The 20,537-nt window shown below is 45.9% G+C and overlaps 2 protein-coding genes across 4 annotated transcripts in view; one reads left to right on the forward strand and one right to left on the reverse strand.

The window, feature by feature from the left end:
• Elovl2 (ELOVL fatty acid elongase 2) overlaps positions 1 to 11,882 on the forward strand; it is a 40,321-nt gene extending 28,439 nt beyond the window's left edge. For all 3 annotated transcript variants that reach the window (XM_087591317.1, NM_001415678.1, NM_001109118.2), the window contains 5 exon segments: positions 1,569 to 1,646; positions 4,018 to 4,189; positions 6,552 to 6,676; positions 7,212 to 7,346; positions 9,041 to 11,882. In XM_087591317.1, coding sequence (XP_087447443.1) covers positions 1,569 to 1,646; positions 4,018 to 4,189; positions 6,552 to 6,676; positions 7,212 to 7,346; positions 9,041 to 9,166 — 636 coding nt within the window. In that variant the 3' untranslated portion in view covers positions 9,167 to 11,882.
• Positions 11,883 to 16,261: 4,379 nt separating this feature from the next.
• Sycp2l (synaptonemal complex protein 2-like) overlaps positions 16,262 to 20,537 on the reverse strand; it is a 58,966-nt gene continuing 54,690 nt past the window's right edge. The window contains 4 exon segments of the mRNA XM_087591764.1: positions 16,262 to 16,373; positions 17,351 to 17,411; positions 19,828 to 19,912; positions 20,012 to 20,111. Of these exon segments, the coding sequence (XP_087447890.1) occupies positions 16,262 to 16,373; positions 17,351 to 17,411; positions 19,828 to 19,912; positions 20,012 to 20,111 (358 nt within the window).

Below are 20,537 nucleotides of genomic sequence, written 5' to 3' on the forward strand. Positions count from 1 at the left end.
TTAAGGTGGAAAGGAAGGGCTGGAGCCGATAGACTGACTTAGGTGAGGTCTCGAGTTACTGAGCCCACACCGGCTAGGCTTACTCTTCTTTGACAAGCTTGTTTAGTTTCCTTCAGTACAAAGGTTAGATTAGACGGCTCTGGTACACAACCCAGCTAGAGGACCGTGAATAGCCCAGGAGGCAGCTTCCTGAGGCTTGCTTCCCAATTCTGCTACAGTTACTAAGTGGTTAGAAAGGCAGAACAGGCTTGGTGAAAGCCTGACAAACAGAATACCCCTGTCCACACTAAGGGTCACACCCGCCGCTCTGGTAGTATAGAAAACGTACACTTAACCCTTCAGCTACGGCTTTCATCCTGGGGGTTTCAAACATCCGTGTGCGATGTAGCTTGCCCAGTCTGAAAACTGCAGCGACACTCGCAGAGAAAGCACTAACCCTTACTTATTCTTCCTGGTATCCTGGGTGTCCAGCCTGCTGCAGGTAGGCATCGGGGACATGAGCATAAAGCCCAGGAGGGACCTGATTCATACTAGAGCGCCTTGGGAAACCTGGTGTTTCTGGCCTTACCTGTCCTCAGAACCACATTACCCGAAGGTGCTGCTGTTAGAAGAGAGATAGGCCAACCTCCTCACTGCAGTGGAGACCAAGGCTCCAAACATCCATCACTTAGACATCAGTAGTGTTAAGGCAGAAGGAAATTCTAGGCCTCGTCCTGGAAAATTTCATACTCTAGAATCTAAAATTGTTGCAGGGCGAATGCTGCTTTTGTAGAATTTTCAGTGAGGAATTTAATGTCTGTTTTCTCATGTCATAGAAAGAACAGAAAGGAGTGAGTTAGGACCTCTGAGTCGCAGTGATGTGCTCCCCACTCCGTGGCTGTGCCCTGAGCTCATCGCTCATCACTGCCTCGCTGTCCCCAGGAACGGGGCAAGGATGGCTACATGGCAGGCTTTTTCTTTTAAAGATGTATTTATTATATATAAGTACACTGTAGCTGTCTTCAGACACACCAGAAGAGGGGATCAGATCTCATTACAGATGGCTGTGAGCCACCATGTGGTTGGTGGAATTTGAACTCAGGACCTCTGGAAGAGCCGTCAGTGCTCTCAACCACTGAGCCATCTCTCCGGCCCCATGGCAGACTTTCTTAAAAGGCAACTTTTTATTAGCGAATAGTGGGATGGGCTAGGTGTCAGTCACACAAATTATTTGATTATCAAGTAGCACAGACACAGTGAAGAAATGCTTCTGTAAAATTAATGCACATCTTATAGAATTATTGAAACAAACCTGAGGAAACTACACTGGGTTGTAGAGACAGCTAAATGATTCTTACTAAAACGATGGGTCCTCTCACTTCTGAGTGGCCTGAACGGGTGCATTAAGGAGAAGCAGCGCATACTGGGATCCGTTCACCAGTGAGCGATGATCCCTTGCTTGAGGACAAAACTGGGTCTGATTCTGGACCGCTTCTGCCCGGATTACGAGGTGACATTTGTTGGGATGTGTCACTCGGTAAGGCTGCATCGTTGCCTTGACGGCTTTCCCTTTCTTGACGCCTTGGCAGCTCGTTCTCTCCAGCTGGGAAGGAGGCTACAACTTGCAGTGTCAGAATCTGGACAGCGCAGGAGAAGGCGATATCCGGGTGAGTCCCGAGATGATTTCCTTTCCACAGTAGGAAGCTGGGATAGCATCGAGAGGTTTTTAGCTCTAATGGAAAGACTTAGAGACGCATGCCTGAGAAATGACCAGGCGAGGGGCTGACCGAGCCATCACTGTAATGGCTGCCTCTCCCAGACGCAGTGAGAATAGATAGCCCCAGAACCGCCACTGCTGCCTCAGGAAATACTTAAGTGAAAACCGGCCCGGTGCAGGCTCTGCTCATCAGGAGTGCCTTCTGTGAGAAAGTGTTTGTGTCTACTCACATTTTAAAAGGAGAAATGGAGGCAGAAGAAACCAGAAGCTAGTTAATGGCCTTCTCTATGGAAGCAGCAGACAAGGGGATAAGATGGGAGCCACACTGCCTCAGCGCACCTGGTGCTGTGTCTGATTTTAGAATCATTCTCTTGGGCAAAACAAGATTAAGTTTTAAAAGGAAACAAGGCAAGTCTCCTCCCCCAAATGTTAGAATCAGTAGGGTAAATAAACTCACACGCACAATAGGTACCTGACAGAAATTCCTACATGGAGAGGATAGCCCATGGGCAGTGTCTTCACAGACTCCAGAGTCCTTGTGGCTATGATTAAGAACAATGCATTGCGGGGTTGGGGATTTAGCTCAGTGGTAGAGCGCTTGCCTAGCAAGCGCAAGGCCCTGGGTTCGGTCCCCAGCTCCAAAGAAAAGAAAAGAAAAGAAAAGAAAAGAAAAGAAAAGAAAAGAAAAGAAAAAGAACAATGCATTGCTGCCTTCGGACGCCGGGTGACCCTGAAGGATAAATATATAATAAACTAACAAGTGCTGGCTGGTACCTGACAAGAGAGGCTTCTATTTTTTAATGTAGTGAAAATTAAACACTGCAATCAAAGATGCAAACTGGAAATTCATAGTCGACCTCACAGAAGAGAATAGATTTATCTGCAGAAAAGGCCTCTGTAGTCTGTGACAGTCCGAAGCACTCAGCTTGACATTACAAAGTTGCTACCTAGCACAAGGGATAAGGGTCAGGAACTGTAAGATGACTCTAGGACATCCTGTGACCTCAGCAAAGGACTACACATGGCTATTGGGGCCATGCGTGGTTACAGGAACATTTTGAAAGACCTCTCTCCCGCCATTGGCTATCAAGGACAGTCGAAGTATCAGGAAAAACACTGCCTGTAATGAGCTGAAACATGCTGGGTGCAGGCTTTAAATGAAGACAGGACTGTCACTGTCACCTCTTAAAGTTGATATGACACCACATCATTGCAGGAAAATGTTAAGGTAAAGAATTAAACATACCTCTCATCGTTATATGTGATTTTCCAAATACACAAAGGGAGAAATGTTAGCAAGGAAATGTCTAAGTCACAGTAGAATCAGAACATCACTTTGTAAGAACGTTTATCATCTGAAGGAGAGGGCGTCCCCTCGGGTGATGTGAAGCCCAATGGTGGACTCAGCACAGCACTGCACTTTCTGAGCTGACGACAGAGTACAGTTAAGGCGGCCTGGGACTGAGAAGGACTCAGCACAGCACTGCACTTTCTGAGCTGACGACAGAGTACAGTTAAGGCGGCCTGGGACTGAGAAGGACTCAGCACAGCACTGTACTTTCTGAGCTGACGACAGAGTACAGTTAAGGCGGCCTGGGACTGAGAAGGACTCAGCACAGCACTGCACTTTCTGAGCTAACGACAGAGTACAGTTAAGGCGGCCTGGGATTGAGAAGGACTTAGCACAGCACTGCACTTTCTGAGCTGACGACAGAGTACAGTTAAGGCGGCCTGGGACTGAGAAGGACTCAGCACAGCACTGTACTTTCTGAGCTGACGACAGAGTACAGTTAAGGCAGCCTGGGACTGAGAAGGATTCAGCACAGCACTGCACTTTCTGAGCTGACGACAGAATACAGTTAAGGCAGCCTGGGACTGAAAAGGTTCTGAGGAAAAGGACAGAGGTAGCTAGCTGGGGAAGGCTTCTGAGAGAAGGTGTCTGCTAAGGGGAAGGTTAGTGACGAGTGGCTAAGAGTGGCTAAAATATATGAGATGCAGTGGGGAACAGCGATTCAGGCGATGAGACCACGTGCAGGGTCCACAGAAGCCTTGCAGGAGGCTGGTGGAGGGCCCTTCCTTAGGTGGGAACCACGGATGAGCAGCTTGTGGGTGTGGAGGAGTGGCTTGACTAGATGAATGTTTGGGAAAGACCCCGTCCTTTGTAGAGAGGGCAGGAGTGCACGGAGGAGGAGGAAACTGAGGGAAAGACAGCAGATGAGCAGTGTTCTCCGAGGGCTGGGGAAACCCGGGCAGAGCGCTGGCAATGGGCAGGGCTTCGGCACACGGGCGGTCACCTGTCTCTCCCCTTGAACTTGCTATAGGTAGCCAAGGTCTTGTGGTGGTACTACTTCTCCAAACTGGTGGAGTTCCTGGACACGATCTTCTTTGTTCTTCGGAAAAAGACCAGTCAGATCACCTTCCTTCATGTCTATCACCATGCGTCCATGTTTAACATCTGGTGGTGTGTTTTGAACTGGATACCTTGTGGTCAAAGTAAGTTGTGGTGGTAACTCTTGGTTCTGTGGAATGAGCCTCACACGGCCACTAGCTCACCTTCATGTGCTGACTCGGAGAGTTGGGAGCCCTGAGTTGTTCACCATGGGTGGCTGCCTGGTGTCTGGATTTCCATGTTGGCAAGAGCTCAGCAAGACCTTAACTTTACGAAGTTGTTTCTGCACCAGGCACCCATTGTGAGGTGGGCGCGGAGACGAAGGCCTCAGCCAGAGCCACCCAACTCCACAGAAAACACCCTGTGCCAGTTCAGGCAACCCCTGCCACAGCACCCCCTCACTGGGACACACATTAATCATTTGAGCTCTTACGGATTCTTGGCCTCACAGCCTGAAAACTAAGACATCTCTGTGTGGCCCACTAAAGCACTAGCTTCCAATTTAAAACAAATGGGAACCACAATAGGAAACGGATGTTAAGCCAGATGTGGTGATGCCTACAACCCTGGCCCTGGGGAAGAGGGGGGCTGCAACTTCTCAAGACCCTGTCTGAGAGCACATGTCCATGCCTATCTACACACACGCACATACGATATGGGTCATACGATAAACCAGTGTGCTCACTCACATCACAAACCTGGCGTGAAGCAAGGGCTTCATGAGGTAGCACTGACCCTGGCCCTACACGGCACACTGTGTGTGTGGCTTTAATCCTGTTCTGCGTTCACTGTAAGCACTTGATGACGTCTCCCTACGTAGGCTTCTACATGGCTCCTTCATGGCTCCCAGAGAGAGGGGTGGGGTGCTCACTTATGACCCAACTAAAGACAACGGTACTTTTTCATTTAAATCATTATGTTCCCATGAGTTTGAAAATATTCGATGAAAAATTAGATGGGACAAAACGTAATAAAAAAGTTAATTTAGAGGGCTGAGTATCAATAGAGCCCTTGCTTAGAACGAACAAGGACACTCTATCACCAGGACCACACACACACAAATCAAATTATGAGTGATGGCTTTGAATCTGTCTTAGATGGCTATGTTGGGACACACCTGTGTTCTTCCTTAGGCGTCAGGGTCTTGCCTCTATGATAGAAACTGCCAAGGACAGGTGGGACGCAGATACCCTGCGACCTGTCAGGGTCAAACCTGACCAACCCACTGTGAACTGACGGCACCATACGTTAGCACTGCAAGCCCACTGAGCGCCCCCAGCACCGCCACAGCACAGAGCCCACCTCCGTGCTCTCCTCTCCTGCTTGCAGTGTGGAATGAGCTACAGGCATTTCCTTCACTCGGCACCCAGAAGGGGGCATGAGACCACCATCGCTAACATGCGGGTCAACGGGCAAAGCTCACATTGTGCTTTCTGCCGAATCTGCATCCTTTTGATCCTGGCATTAAGTTGAAAGATCATTAACAGTGCCACCATGAAGTTGCATGATATCCTGGCTGTCATGGTGCAAATGAAAACTCCAGTGCAGGCATTGAAAGTGCACAGAAAACAATGGCCGTCCCCCCTCAGATGGCGGACTCACAGTGAAAAGGAATAGTGCCACAACTGAGGTTTTTTTCAGTTTTTAACAGTCTCATTAGGCATTTAACAGTCACACTGCACTGTGCAGAGGTGGTCCTGTGACTCTGTATACTGTATCTCCAAGATGATTACAAAACTGTTAAGTGTGGAGCTACTCAGAAATGAGAACCCAGACAGGCGAATGAGTATCACTCACCCTGCCCTGCTGTGTACGCCCACAGTGTTTGTTTCCATAGAAACCCAAGTGCATTTACTGAGAACTTACTATGGGCATCCCGCTGTTCCTTTTCGGTTATCTGGGTTGCTAATGTAGGGTGAGAAACAGAGGCTAGAGTTTAAACTGACCAATTAAGTAGCAGTACAGTACGCAGTGCTCTTTAATTCATGCAACACGATAGGCCCTCAAGCCCATCACAGCCTTGAGTAGGTTCAAGATGAGAAAATAGCTTACAAGAGCTCGCAACTAATCACTAGGCCACACGGCCCCTCTTCAGCCACAAGGGGCTCGGCCATCAATGCTCTGCAGCCAGACTTAAGCTCACCTTTCTCTGTCTCCCTGATTAGTTGGTAAGAACGGTCACTCTAGAGAAAGTAAGCCCTTTGCAGATACTGAGCGGCCATTCATTTGGCTGACCGCCCCCCTCCCCCTGTTCGCACCTCTCCCAGGTCACACCTCTTGTCCAGGAGGTTTTATGAAGCCGGAGAGATGGCAGCAGTTGGGGGTGTGTCCATCCACGTGAATGCTGCTGCGTGATTGTCTAAATCTGTCAGCACTTCTCAGTCAGGATGCGGAGCCCATCACAGAGGGAGGCAGGAGGGGTGCCCCGCTTCTGAGAACACTAACTCTCTCACTGCACTGCCACAGGCTTCTTCGGACCAACCCTGAACAGCTTTATCCACATCCTCATGTACTCCTACTACGGGCTGTCTGTGTTCCCGTCCATGCACAGGTACCTTTGGTGGAAGAAATACCTCACGCAGGCCCAGCTGGTACGTTGCCTTCTTTGCTTCCCCATGTGGCCCACAGACGGAATGAATAGCAGCTCTGGCTTCTCTGGCGAGGCTGCCTGTTTGTCTCTGTCGTGGCCTTGAGGAATCATATTAGCCATTATAGTATCTTCGGTCGTTTTTTCCCCCGGAGCTGAGGACCGAACCCAGGGCCTTGTGCTTGCTAGGCAAGCGCTCTACCACTGAGCTAAATCCCCAACCCCTATAGCATCTTCTGTGTGCACCATAGCTTCTAATGGAAATTTCCTTCTTTGAAGAATATATGAATACTTTAAATTAATGTAGAACTTAGATCATTTTTCATCAAAATAATCTCAACTGCTCCTTTTCTGTGATAAAATAGACAAAATGTACTTACGTAATTTCAAATAAAGTTTCTGAGCAGGGCAGTGGGCCAGTGAGACGTTTTCCTTGATTTGCTTCTACAGAATACAGCAAGTGACAGTAGTTGCATGTAGACCACGAGAGCCCCCGCCACAGGGCCTGCCACTCACCGACAGCCTCTCTTGCCTTCTAGGTACAGTTTGTACTGACCATCACGCACACGCTGAGTGCCGTGGTGAAGCCCTGTGGCTTCCCCTTTGGCTGTCTCATCTTCCAGTCTTCCTACATGATGACACTGGTTATCCTGTTCTTAAACTTCTATATTCAGGTATGTTAGACGCAAGTGTTCAGGGGCAGCATTCACAGCCCATTGCACTGTGTGTTTAAGAAAAATGTGCACAGAGGAGGGAGAGCGCCTTTATAGTGTGCACAGAGGAGGGAGAGCACCTCCACAGTGTGCACAGAGGAGGGAGAGCACCTCCACAGTGTGCACAGAGGAGGGAGAGCGCCTCCACAGTGTGCACAGAGGAGGGAGAGCGCCTCCTAACTCCATTTCTCACATCCTCCTGCTCCAAGAATAGCCCAGTTGGCCTTTGTTAGTAACTTGTTCAGAAAGACTGTCATGCCTACTTGTGCATTTGCATCATGGCACCAAATGTGACATCTGAAGGCTGAACAGGTATAGTGACACCGAGCCAGGTAGCCAGGACAAAGGCTTGGGAACAATGGCGTTTAATAGTCCTTCAGCCTTCATTGCTGCTCTGAGGTGTAGAGGCAGTGTTTGGGAAGATTCCTCTAAGGCAAATCGGCATGGAAAGGGCATGCTGGCTCTTTGTCTGGTGACATTTTCTTTTCCATTAACAATTTGAATGAGAGAGCCCCTCAGCGTGACTGTGTTATGTAAGAGGCCGTGTGGGCTGTGGCAGGAAAGGCCTTAGCTAGCTATGGATGTTAAATTGCTGGGCTAGAGAAATGGAAAGGCTGCTTCAAACAAAACTACATAGTTTGTATGAAAACAGTCCTTCTGAAGTTCTATTTAACCAGACAGTTACTCATACTTCTTAGTTTTTGTTTTATAGTTGTTTTATATGAAGGACCACTGTGGGAACTGGGCCTTTGGCAGCTTTTCAGATTTTGTGTTTCTGACCTGGACTGGCTGGCTTTTGCCTCTTGTAACAAATAAGTTTCCTTTGAGGACAAGTAAAGAAAGAAGCCTCAGTGGGACCAACAGACCGACCCACACATGCGCACCAGAACACCAAAGGGACAGCAAGGCTCCCCACAGCCCCCTAGTGGTAGGCAATGGCTGCAAACACACACACACTGGTTCAACTGAATCTTAGTTCTGACTTTACAGCATTCCAGTCTTGACGCTTGCTAAGACCATCATTGCCTTTTAAAAAGTAAAAACGCTGTTATCCTAGCACCAAGCATGTAGAGGCAGGAGATCAAGGTAACCGTCTGTTACGTAGCACATTGGAGACCAGCCTGGGCTGCATGAGACCTTGTCTCCATAAACAAACAGACAGACAAACATGAGAGGACAGATCGATCAGGTATTTCCCCAGAATGACAGAGAGGGACATCCGAGGCTGGCAGAGTTCTGTGACCACTGACACACTTAACATGCATGAGACCCTACCTTCCATCTAAAGCCCTGCTAGAGTCAGCAGCTGTAATCAAATTGCAATCTCAAAATAAAAAAACAAAACAACAACTCCTTTTATCTTGAATTTTAAAGGAAGTTACATTTTTCCAGGTGAACAGCTAACTTGATTCGAACGCTAGCAAATTATGATGTCCCAGAGATACGGCGGAATAGCCTTGCCTGACACAAATGCATCTGTGTTGGTTTTCACCTGAGCTCTCAGCAGAGGCTTAAAAATGGACATAGCGTCTTGTTAGACGGTCCAGCACCAAGGAAAACTGAGCAGTACTTTAATTACCTGCTGTGTCAGAGGTTGGAGACAAGGTCTTATTAAAACGTCTGCCCTGCTTTTTCTCCTGTCTACCATCTGACAGACATACCGAAAAAAGCCAATGAAGAAGGAGATGCCAGAAGGAGCCGCAGGGAAAGAAGTGAAGAATGGTTTCCCCAAAGCCCACTCCATCGCAGCTAATGGCGTGACGGACAAGAAGGTGCAATGAGGTGAAGCGCCGGGAAGGCGACAGCGGCGAACAGATGAGCTTGTTTTAAAGCAAAGACTGAATTGAAAGTTGTATGTTTTAGCATAAACTAATTCCTTTTGAGTTTGTAAATCATTTGTACCCAGAATGTATTATACTATATTGCTATTAGGTTACTCTATACACTGGAGCGATGCCGACCACGACAAACCTCGGAAGAGGTGCACAGCTCCTCTCCTGAGCTCTTCGTAACGCCTTATTCATGTAGAAAACCGGGAGACTCGGGCTTTTTCATGGCAAGTCTTCAGAGTTAATTTTCTTTAGATTAAACATGTAAAACTGTTAATTGTATTGTACATGTCAGGGTCTGTTCTAGTCTATGTCAGGCAATAACTGTCAGTGCAGAAATCGATTAGTCCACTATGGCGTAAGGCATCAGCCCCAGGAAGCATTTAAATGGGATCCTTAGCAAGACAGAATCTAGTAAAACCCCTTCTTCTCTCAAGCCAGGAGTCTCATCTGCTACATTTTTTTTAACCACCTCTGATTTTAAACTTAGCGACATGGTAATGAAATTTGTCCATCTTCCACATAATTTGATGGTTAGCCATTCTAGGAAGGAATAGCTTCTTGAGCTGGTTGTAGTGGCACCCATGTGTGACTCCAGCATTTGGGTCTCGAGACAGCCTGGGGTACGCAGGCACAAGACCCTGTCTCAACCAGAAAAAAAAATTGTTTGCCAAATCATCATAACTCAGGGGCTTTGGACAGGAGCTGTCTCTCAGTTTCAATTGGCTTCCTAATTCACCCATTCCTGTCTACCTCCCTTGTTAGTCTGGATTCATGGAGCTCCGTCCCTCATGTCTAGACCCAGTGCTGACACACAGCTGCCCCGCCCTTTCTGAACGAAGGCTGGAGTCCAATTGCAGTTCTCCTTGGCACAGAAATGCAACTGGAATACTTACGAGTCATAGTCCACAGAGACCCAGGGCATACACAGACAACATCCTAGTGTCAACTGTTGCCGCTGAGCCTGCTCGTGAACGTCATTATTGCAAGTAGTTGCTGTCGATCTGCATGAGTTAAATTTAGGTTTCAGAAAGGAGAACAGGATGTAGTAGTTTGGAAAGATCCCGTGGGGTGGGAATAAGCCAAAATGATGTGACTGGCCCCAGAAGCAATGCTTTCCCTGCTCAGAACTGTGGTCTCAATGGAGAAGCTAGTACAGAGGCAGACCAAGGCACTGGACTACTTCCTTTTCCTCAAACTGAGGAAACCACTATTAAACTCTACCAAGCATGGAAAAGTGCATTTTTCCAAAACGTACACAAAACGTAACTTACTTAGACTCTTTTCCCTCCATTTTAGCAAATATGTTCTTGGTTCATGGCACTGGCATCCAGCACACAGGCACCAGGTGGGCGTTCCTCAAGTGCCAACAGTGGGGCCTGCCCAACCCTCTTCCCTTTCTGGGCAAGCTTCCGTTTTAACTTTTCCCTGTTAAAAACTGTACTGACGTTTTAAACTCGTAAGTATACCACCCTTCTCGCTGGTGTATTTTAAAAATACCACAGTCCGATGTCTTGTGCCATTTCTCTTTGTCATTCCAGCTGAACAGACTCTTCTGTCTGGTGACCACCTATGCTTCAATGCGTTTTCTAAACAGTTTTCTCCAACTGATCTGCTCCTAGGTGCTTTATTACCACCACCTCTGGTGACCTAGACTCAAGTTGGTGTCTTATTCTTTCCCAAGAATTCATTTTAAAGGTTAGCTTTGAGTAAGTTATTGTCCTTCTATGACAAGACCAAAGGGACAGACTCCTTGGTGCATTTGGAGTTCAGCTTTAGTTTTCAAACACGATCTGAAATCTGTTACTAAAATGAATTTTGGGTAAAAATGAGACTCGAGAGGCGTCACTGGGCACTGCACCAGATTATTCTTGCTTGCCCGTGAGAGCCACTGAAGTCTCGCTGTGCACCATACCTTCAGATTGGGATCTTCTCGTGACCTTCATCTTTGTAGCACAGAGGTCGTCGCCTTCCTGTGGCAGATCAACAATGGCAGCTCAAAGTACCAGCCGTCTTTAGAGCTCCCAGAGCACAGCTCAGTGCAGCACTAAGCCTTAAACCACCCGAGGGCTGACAAACCATGTCGAGCTATGAAATCTGTGCTGAAAAAAGCGGGAGCTGGTAAATATTTTAACCCATTCATTCTTAGTGTGAATTTTCTGAAATAGAAGTATAAAAAAATTGTCTCTACAATCTGATTTTAAAAAGTGTGTTTTCCCAAGTAAATCCCCCTTTATTCATGAGAACGAAAGTGCTTGGATACTATAATACCTTAATTTCCCCAATTTTTAAAATAAAATGGAATTTTTGCTGAGTGAATTAAGCATAGAAAATGTCAACCCATCAGAATTATATTTATACATATTGGTGGATAAGTTCCTGTCTTCCCACATCAGAGAATTATTTTTTTTACCAAAATGGGCAGAATAGCATTTTGTATGTCAGACACCATTCTTTTCTAGTCCTTCCGAACATTCCTGTGTCATTTAAGAATGTTAGTAGAGGTCGCTTCTTTGGAAATTGGGGACTTTTTGTTTTCCTTTGAAAGTATGGCATCTGAAGAACACAGTATCATGACTCGGGTGGAAAGGGAGACAGAAGCCATTTTTCTTTTAGATGAAAAGCATTCTGTGTGATTGTTGTATAATAAATTGATTTTTACACTAAACAGAGTTGCAATTTTTCTTATTTGGCTCAAATAAAGTAATATTATTAACGTAATATTTATATACCCAGTTAAACTATCAAAAGCTGGTTACTCATGAGGAAAATTTAATAACAATCAGATAAGCAGAGGCTGCAACTAGTAAAAACTTACTATAGAGTATAAAAATAGACCCTGCTGTACTATATTACTATAGTAGAGTAACTATTCCACAGCATGCTTCACTATGCAATGGGAGCACACATGACATTGTTTTTTGTTTTTTGTTTTTTGTTTTTTGTTTTTTTTTCCGGAGCTGGGGACTGAACCCAGGGCCTTGTGCTTCTAGGCAAGCACTCTACCACTGAGCTAAATCCCCAACCCCCACATGACATTGTTTACTGATATCCTAGGCACCTGCAGTGTCAGTGGCAATTTCTTCTCGGGAGCTGAAACGGCCACAGTCTGGTGTTTGTCAGCCCAAAGACTACATTCTCCACCATGATGAAGATCCCAAGGCACCAGCTTAGAAGTAGCCTCAATAGTTATGCTCGAAGTCTGACCTCAAGTGACTTACATTCCAAGGTAGAAATGGTTAGGGCCATGGAGTTAAGAAGGCAAGAGTGGGGAGGGCAGAAGGACCTTGGAATGAGTGGGGACTAGATTTTAGGGAGAGGGTGAACATTTTAAAGAGCCTCGTTTCACTTCACTGTTTTAAGCTGTGGGTGGGAAAACCTCATTAAAACTTTGTTTTTAATACAAAAAGGCAAGGAAGGGGGACACATCCCTGAAATCCCAGCATAAAGAAAGCTGACGCAGGAGGATGTCTCTGAGTTAAAGCCACTTTAGGCTAGAGTAGGTTGGTTCCTGGAAAAATTGGCTGTCTCAAAAAATATATACCCAATGTTTCTGTGATAAATTAGCTACTGCAAATTAAAAGACTTGTTTTATAATAAATACCTAATGTCTCTTTAACACTTCATTTAAAGAAAAGTTTCAGCATGCACTTGTATTGTTGAAGGCCTTTTTCCAAGTCAGATGACCTTCACATATTTGAGCTCCTTTCTGAGACAGGTAGGGAAACATTCACGCTTACAGACCACAGTCACCTAAATGTTCCTTGGCCTTTAGTAAATGTGGCTTAGCCATGAGGTGGAGCAGTATAAGTCATTTCCCAAAAAGTCACAAGAGTCTACAACCTCCTTCAATTATGTCTTGAGCTGAGAACCAACTTTTGGAACACATTAGCCTATGGGAAACATTGTACATCCAAGTCCTACCAAAGCCTTTATTTTTCAAAGCTAGTTTACAGATTTTTAGATTAACTCTGAAAATGTCATATTTAACATTTTTGTTAATAAGGTTTTCATCAAATCAATGTTGTATAGTGTTATGCATCGTAGCAGAGACACAAAATTATCCCGATGAATACGTGCTCTGTGGGTAAAGTTGAACAGGCATAGAGAGCCGAGTTCAGATCCCCAGAACCCTTTTAAAGTCATACACAGTAAGCAGTAACTAATTCTATAACCCCAGCACTGGGGTGCAGAAAGACCGACCTCAGGGGCTCACTGGCCAGCTCACTCCGTTGACCATTTAGTTTGCTCTTCAGAAGCATCCTGATTTCATACTTGATGAGAGACACTGTCTCAAACAGTGAAGTGTAGAAGTGGTGGAGGAGGCGGAGGAAAGCCATCTCCACATCAGCCAGCGGTCTGTCTGCCTTGTGTCAGGATTCAGTCTGACCTGACTCACACAAGAACTCACTAGGAAAACCGAATCCATATTCCTGACTGGGCTGGCAATTCTATGCCACTGTTCACATTGTGTCTAAAGAGTGAGGGGGTAAGGACCAGGTAGGTTAGAGAGGAGGAAGCAAAGACAGGTCCGAGGCAGCTTTGGCTCCTGTTACCCCAGAAATCTCAAAACACACTCCCCTGTATAATCACTCTGCTCATATATAGGTTCCAATCTTTGCACAGAGATTTCCCAAGAGCCCTGAGCCTTGGGAAGGGCTGTCTTCATTCTCTCCTAGCACGGAAAGGGGATGGTGTGGGATCTGGGGGTGGGAGGGTCCCAGAGAAGATAGGGTCTTCCAGGCTGAACTACTTGGCTTACATTTAGATGCTCAAAGCCAGGAGGAATGCCAAGCAGTGAGAAGGGTCGTTAGGACAGAGCGAATACAAAAGCTGATGCAGAAGATGGAAGGGCAGACACCGCACGTGATGAGCTGTGAGTGTTTAATTCAGTTGATCCCATCAGAACCACATTCCCGTGCGGGCACAGCAATATCAACATTGCACCTTCCATCAGGCTCAGAGCAGACTCGGTGGGATTTTACAAAGACATGGCCCCCAGTGCTCAAGCTCATTTTTTTTCTTGGCCATCTTCCATCTATGCAGCCTCTTTCTCTCACCTACCATTGTCGCTCTTGTGTGTCTCCATTCCCCTCATGGGTTTAAGTCTCAAACATCCCCGCAGATCCATGTTTTGAACATCTGTCTTCTGTCTGGTGGCATTATTTTAGGGCAGTGGTTCTCAACCTGTGGGTCATGACCCCTTGGGAGCTGAACAACTTTTTCACTGAGGTCACCTAGGACCATTGGAAAATGCAGGTATTTACATTATGATTCATAAAAGTAGCAAAATTACAATTATAAAGAAGCAATGAGTCAATTCTATGGTGGAGGTCACCACAGTATGAGGAACTTTGAAGAGTCGCAGCATTGGGAAGGTTGAGAAGCACCATTTTATGGGACTGTGGTAACCTTGGTGGAACCTATCTGATAGAAACCACTAGACATGGGCCTTTGAAGGATCCCTCTGAGGGGCTCATAATCTAGATGCTGATTCCTCTCTTGTACGCAAGAAGAGCAGATCTGACACTGAACTCACACCATGTTCTTCCCACCAGGCTGAATCCTGTAACACTAGCTGAAGTCGGCCTGCCGTTTCTGTTGTGCACTTTGCTCACAGCAATGGGAAAGTAGCTAACATACTCAGAAAGCTCTTCGTCCTCAAAGCCTTCATCCTGGCAATGGCCTCTCCCAATATACTGGATTCCACTGCCTACGTTCTCGACTTCCTGAGCCACTGAGTTAACGTAACCATTCCCTACCAGATGTTCCCACCCAGAGAACCAGTCCTCCCGGTCATGTGAGTGGAGGAAGGTTAGTGTGGACCCAGACAAACTTCCTTCCCTAGAATACTCTGTAGACCGATGGCCTTGAGCAAATCAATTTTTCTGCTGTGGTTTCTGTAACCACATTTCTCTCTCTGCATCCTAAGAAAAACCATTCCTTTATCCTGAAAGACCTACTTCAAAATAGCCTCTCTCCTCTAGAAAGCTGTTCCTGATTATCTAGTAATAATGACCACCCTTTCCTTGTGACTTTGCCAGGGTCGGTTATTCCTCACAGTGTGGCACATGCAGGGTCACCTAGATGCCCTTGTGTCCTCCTCAGATAAGTCCTTAGCATCTACAGTCTCATTACATATTCTGGCTTCTTCCGTGTGAGCTAAACAAGGCTTTTCTAAAGAACAGTGCTCAAATGAGGGCTGCCTAGTTACAGAAGTCACATGTACTCCTTAGGTCATCAGGAACCGAGGTGAAGCCCACAAAATAGTGTCATCAGAAGGGATGAGCCTCGAACAGGGTGTGTCTACCTGAAGTGAGATTAATTAACCTCATTAACTGATCCCCTTTGAAAGATTTTATTTTGAATTGTTTGTATGCTCTTACAAGCAAAACGTTATGGCAATGCACTAAATGCTATTTTAAAAAAAAACTAAATTCAATTAGGGTTACATATGTTTGTATTAGGGAGAAAACTACAAAACTAATATGCTAGCTATAACAACTCACTGTGTTATAACGAGAACACACTGCTCAATGCACAGTCTCTACATATCCAACCATATGCCGCCAGACTTTGTAAGGGCACTTAAATTATACGGACTTTAATTTCTCTAAAATGAATCCAAATGCCCCAGTGTATACGCAGCCCTCTGCAGACAAATGTAGTAGCGATTTCGGGAGAAATATTTCTCCTCAGCTGAGCATGCACTTTGGGTAGAGGTCTGGAGAAATGGAGGTATCTAAAGAGCAAAGGAACCTCCCCCATTAGAACTTCATGCCCAGTGGTTTTCATCCATTTTCAGATTACTTTTCCTTTATGGGGGTTTATGAAATAATTTCTACGCCAGTGCTGCTGAATTTCTGGTTTCTACAAAACCTGAAGGCGTTCTTCAAATAAAATAAAACTTACTTTAAAAACTGTAACGAAAAGTAAGCTACTCAGAATTGCTAAGCATCCTGGATTTTTCTATTACTGGACCAAGTTTGAAGAGGAAAGTTAGTTTCTTCAAACAGCGGGAGAGCTTCGAACCCTCTTTATCCTGTCCTAGCTCAGCAGCTCCGAAGGGCTGTTTGCTGCCGAGTGTAGTTCCGAAGGACAGTTCTTGGCCTCCAGCACCCCAGACTCCATCTCCATCTTCCTCCTCAGGCTGCTGCCCCTGGTGGAAAAGAAAATGGAAAAGAGCAAGAGTCAAGCTGCAGCCACCACACATCTTGGACCCTTGGAACTCATAGCCAACAAGACCATTGCTTTTTGAGAGCTATGTCCGTGACTCTGATGTAGTGGGGGATCACAGTCTTTACACAGCCCTTCAGTTCTATGCTAAGGCGTTAGGAAGAAAGCAGAGAGAATGGACACTGGTGAGCATGCTTAGGCAAGCTAAGCTATATATGAATATTCTCCATATGCTGTAACTTACCAGACTTAATGTACTTATCCAAACACGAAGTTACTTTGTAGATGGCCCCTTAATTACATAGATATTTTTATGTACGAGTGTTTTGCTTGAATGTGTGTCTGCACACCACATGTGTGCAGTGCCCAAGGAGTCCAGAAGAAGGAAACTGGAGGTATTGATGGGTTGTGGGTATTGGGAATTGAACCCGAGTCCTCTAGAAGAGCTCTTAACCATTGAGCTATCTTTCTCGTGCTGTCTAGTCTCAAGTTGTTATTGTCTTAAATTTCATGATTGTGTGTGTATATATGTGTATGTGTGTATATATAATTGTGTGTGTGGACAATTGTGTGTGTATGTATGTGTGTGTATATATAATTGTGTGTGTGTGTGTGTGTGTGTGTGTGTGTGTGTGTGTGTGTGTATTTTAGGATTCTTTCCTTCCACCATGTGGATTCCAGGAACTGAACTCAGGTTTTCACTCTCAGTAAGCCATCGCCCCGCCTTAGGACTTCTCTTTTGATATGGTAGGACTATGTCTACATGCTGATCAGCCATTATGTCTCTGTGTTTAATGCAAACACTCAATTATAAAAACTGAATGGCTGAACTTGGGGCCTAATCCTAGGTGTGGAGGATGCTCATAGCAGAAAGGTGACATAAAGCACGAGGGTTTTTCAGGGCTTGCCTCTTCCCACCTCGCTTCTCAAGGACTGAACAATGTCAACATCTGTGCCTACCTGAGGGTGCCGTCATAAAGCCAAGCTCTGGCTTTTCTTATTAAAACGAGTTTGGTCAAACCTGGAAGAAATTGGTCCGTCACTTATTACATTCACATTAGGGACATTGAAAACATGCAACTGTGTGCATATCGCCGAGTTATTCTGCAGGCTGACAATGCCCAAGGAGGGTTTGCGGCAACCCAGGTTATCAACATAAAGCATCATATATTTTCCACCCAAGTCTGTTTTAGGAATTGTCTCTATCAATACCACTAGTCCACACCCATGGGGTATTTTACAAGTACCCCTCAAAGCCCGGGATCCTTTACTCTTCAAAGCTGTAGGCTAGAGGTGGAAGTAATCTCCTTTGAGCATGTCCTAGGAAGAGAGAGAATGCCATTGTTGAGATGAGTACCTGACAGAGGAGCAGCCACTGGATACCTGTGTGATCTTGATTGAGCGAACTAACCTCTGACAGGGATATTAAACATTGAACCCTCAGTCTAGAGCAGGGAGCCCAGTTATCACTTGGTAGGATCTCAAAGCAGTATTCTTATCTGCCACTTGTAAGCCTGGAGGGAGGCAGGGGGTAGGGGAAGCAGTTTTCTTATGCCTCAGAAAGAAAAGAGAATAAAAGCAAAAACTTAATGTAGGGGAAAAAAAATCTCTTCTCAGCATCACCTGTCAATAAAAAAGCCGATGGCCAATGAGCTGAGGCAGGAAATAGGAGGTGGGACACAGGCAGGAAGAGAGGGGATTCTGGGAAATAGCGAGAATAAAAGGGAGAGATGCCCAGGAAGTCAAGGGAGAGGCATATAAACTAGCAGGCGGCTGAACTCAGGATAGAATAAAGAGATTCGGCCCAGAGTTGGAGGCAAGAAACTGAAAGCGGCAACAACTAACCAACTGGAGGACACAGAATGGTCTGGATGGGTTATGAGCTAGTCAAGGGCTGAGCCAGACCTTGTGACGTAGGCATTTAGTAATAACTAATTGGCCTCAGAGTTGTTGTGTTGGGCACTAAGTGGCCTGGAGAAAAAGCTGATTTATATTTTTACAGCCTAAGAAAGTACATTTGGAAGAGAGAGACATTCTAAATTCAGCAAGGAGCTGGATCAAAGGGAGATAAACGTAAAGAATATTTCGTAACCATCTTTGGCTATTTTGTGGGTTCCTTTTCTCTTCCTCCCTTTCAAACTCCTGATACTAGAGGCGAAAGCACGGAGGGAAAGGAAAGAGATCTCTGAATAAAGTCAAGGGTTGGAAAGGGGTCCTTAGGCTACTTCCTGCTGATCAGAGGTGTTGAGTTCCTTGGGGCAAGTTTAATCTTTGCCATCAGGATATCTAATCTCCTCTTGCGGTTGTTTCTTCTATGCACACAACCACTTAACATACTGTGACCAATAACAACCAAATACCAACAACCAACAACCAACAACCAACACATGGGGTCTTAGCATTTATGTACCCTCTGAAAAGTCCCCAGAATTCCACACATTAAACAATCACAGAAGCTGCCTGCAGCTGGGAAAACCATGTCCCCGCCAAAGCATGAGGCAGCTGCTGTGGACAGTCTGAAGCAGCCCCATGTCTGACAGCTGGGATCCCAGTGAAAACATATCCCTATAACACTTGTGTTTTTCAATGAAACCCAAACTCTAAATTCGTTGCTACAGCAATTACTGTCTAAGTGTTAACTGAAGAAATGGTTGCCTAGACTGGGAACGGGAGTAATTAAAATAAATGAGGCTGTCGTGTTTTAGAAGCCTTCTCTGAGGCTTAAAGCAGAGTTGCTTTTCATTGGCTGCTCTCAGAGTGTGGTCTGGGAAGTGTCATAAGGAGTCAGAGGTCCTGTGATAAAGTGGGAAGAACATGAACACATTGTTTGCCTTTTTCATTATTGCAACCTCTGTTTCCTGGCAGCTACAGGATGCAAAGGCAGATACGAGAAGTGGGGAAAGACAGCTGGGAGCCACTGACCAGTGTCTGTGCTTCCGTGAACAACCTCCTCACCCTCGTTCCTGTCAGGAGATATGGAAGCAGCGGGAGACTAGTTACTGGGAGGGAGAGGACCAGCAGGAATGAGAGGCAGACAAGAGAAGGTGACTTCCAGGAAAATGTCCCAACAGGGGCGTGAGATGGTCCAGCGGATAAGGATGCTTGCTCTGCAGCCCTGGCAACCTGAGTTTGGTCCCCGCAACCCATTTAAAGGTGGGAGAACTGTCCTCAGGAAATTAGCCCTAACTAGGTGGTAGCACACAAACATACCCCCTATTATAATACACACATAATAAATATTTTATATTTTTGAAAAGTTATAATGAGCCAGATATGGTGACAATACACTTTGGGTCCCCAGCACATGGAAGGTGGCAGTGGCAGATCTCTGTGACTTTGAGGCCAGCTTGGAATACAAAGTGAGTTCTGGAACAGCCAGGGCTCCATATTGAAACCGGTCTCTAACAAAGAAACATCAAGGCAACAACAAAAGATACTTCTTAAAAGAATAGTTGTATAGTACCTCCACACTTGCTGATCACAAAAGGATTGCAAGTCGGCCGACTGTCTCTCCCAAAACTCCTGGAATGAAACAAGAGGTTTTGACTAAACAATCCATGCTTTTTGGCCTAGAAGAGGTCCTCTCTTTCATCCCAGGGACAGCACAAACAGTAAACTTGCCAGAGCATCCTTCTCGAGGCATTCCAGTGTTTGAAGATCCTTCTCCAAGCTGCCCAGCTCCTGAAGGACAGAGCTGTGAAACCCCTCCAGCTTGTCCTGTCTGCCAAACAGGAAAGCAGCCAACTTCAGTGGGACCGATTGTGTGTGACAGAATGGTCCCCAAGAGAACCAGACAGTCTTTCCTTACAAACATGTTGGTGCCTTCCTTGGCTCTTCCCACCTTTTCGTGTTCGGTGATCCCCAATCCCAGAAACTCGGTGACCTTTCATTTAGTCCCTGAGAGCAACCAAGAGCCAGCCACTAGGTCATCGATAACTTCACCACACAGGACAGATGGCTTCAGGAAAGGAGACTGGGTACTCCTTCCTCCCTTCTACCTCTGTTCTCCATCCTCTCTCTGGCCTTGCACGGCTGTGAGAGCTATGGTTGGGTAGGTTCACCTTTCCTACCTCTGTGTTTTAGTTTCAGATTTTCCAACAGTCATCACACTGTGTCTGGTGTCATTCTGTGCTATATAAATGGCTTA

The sequence above is a fragment of the Rattus norvegicus genome, chromosome 17, assembly GCF_021556685.1.
Source record: "Rattus norvegicus strain SHRSP/BbbUtx chromosome 17, alternate assembly SHRSP_T2T, whole genome shotgun sequence".
Taxonomy (NCBI): domain Eukaryota; kingdom Metazoa; phylum Chordata; class Mammalia; order Rodentia; family Muridae; genus Rattus; species Rattus norvegicus.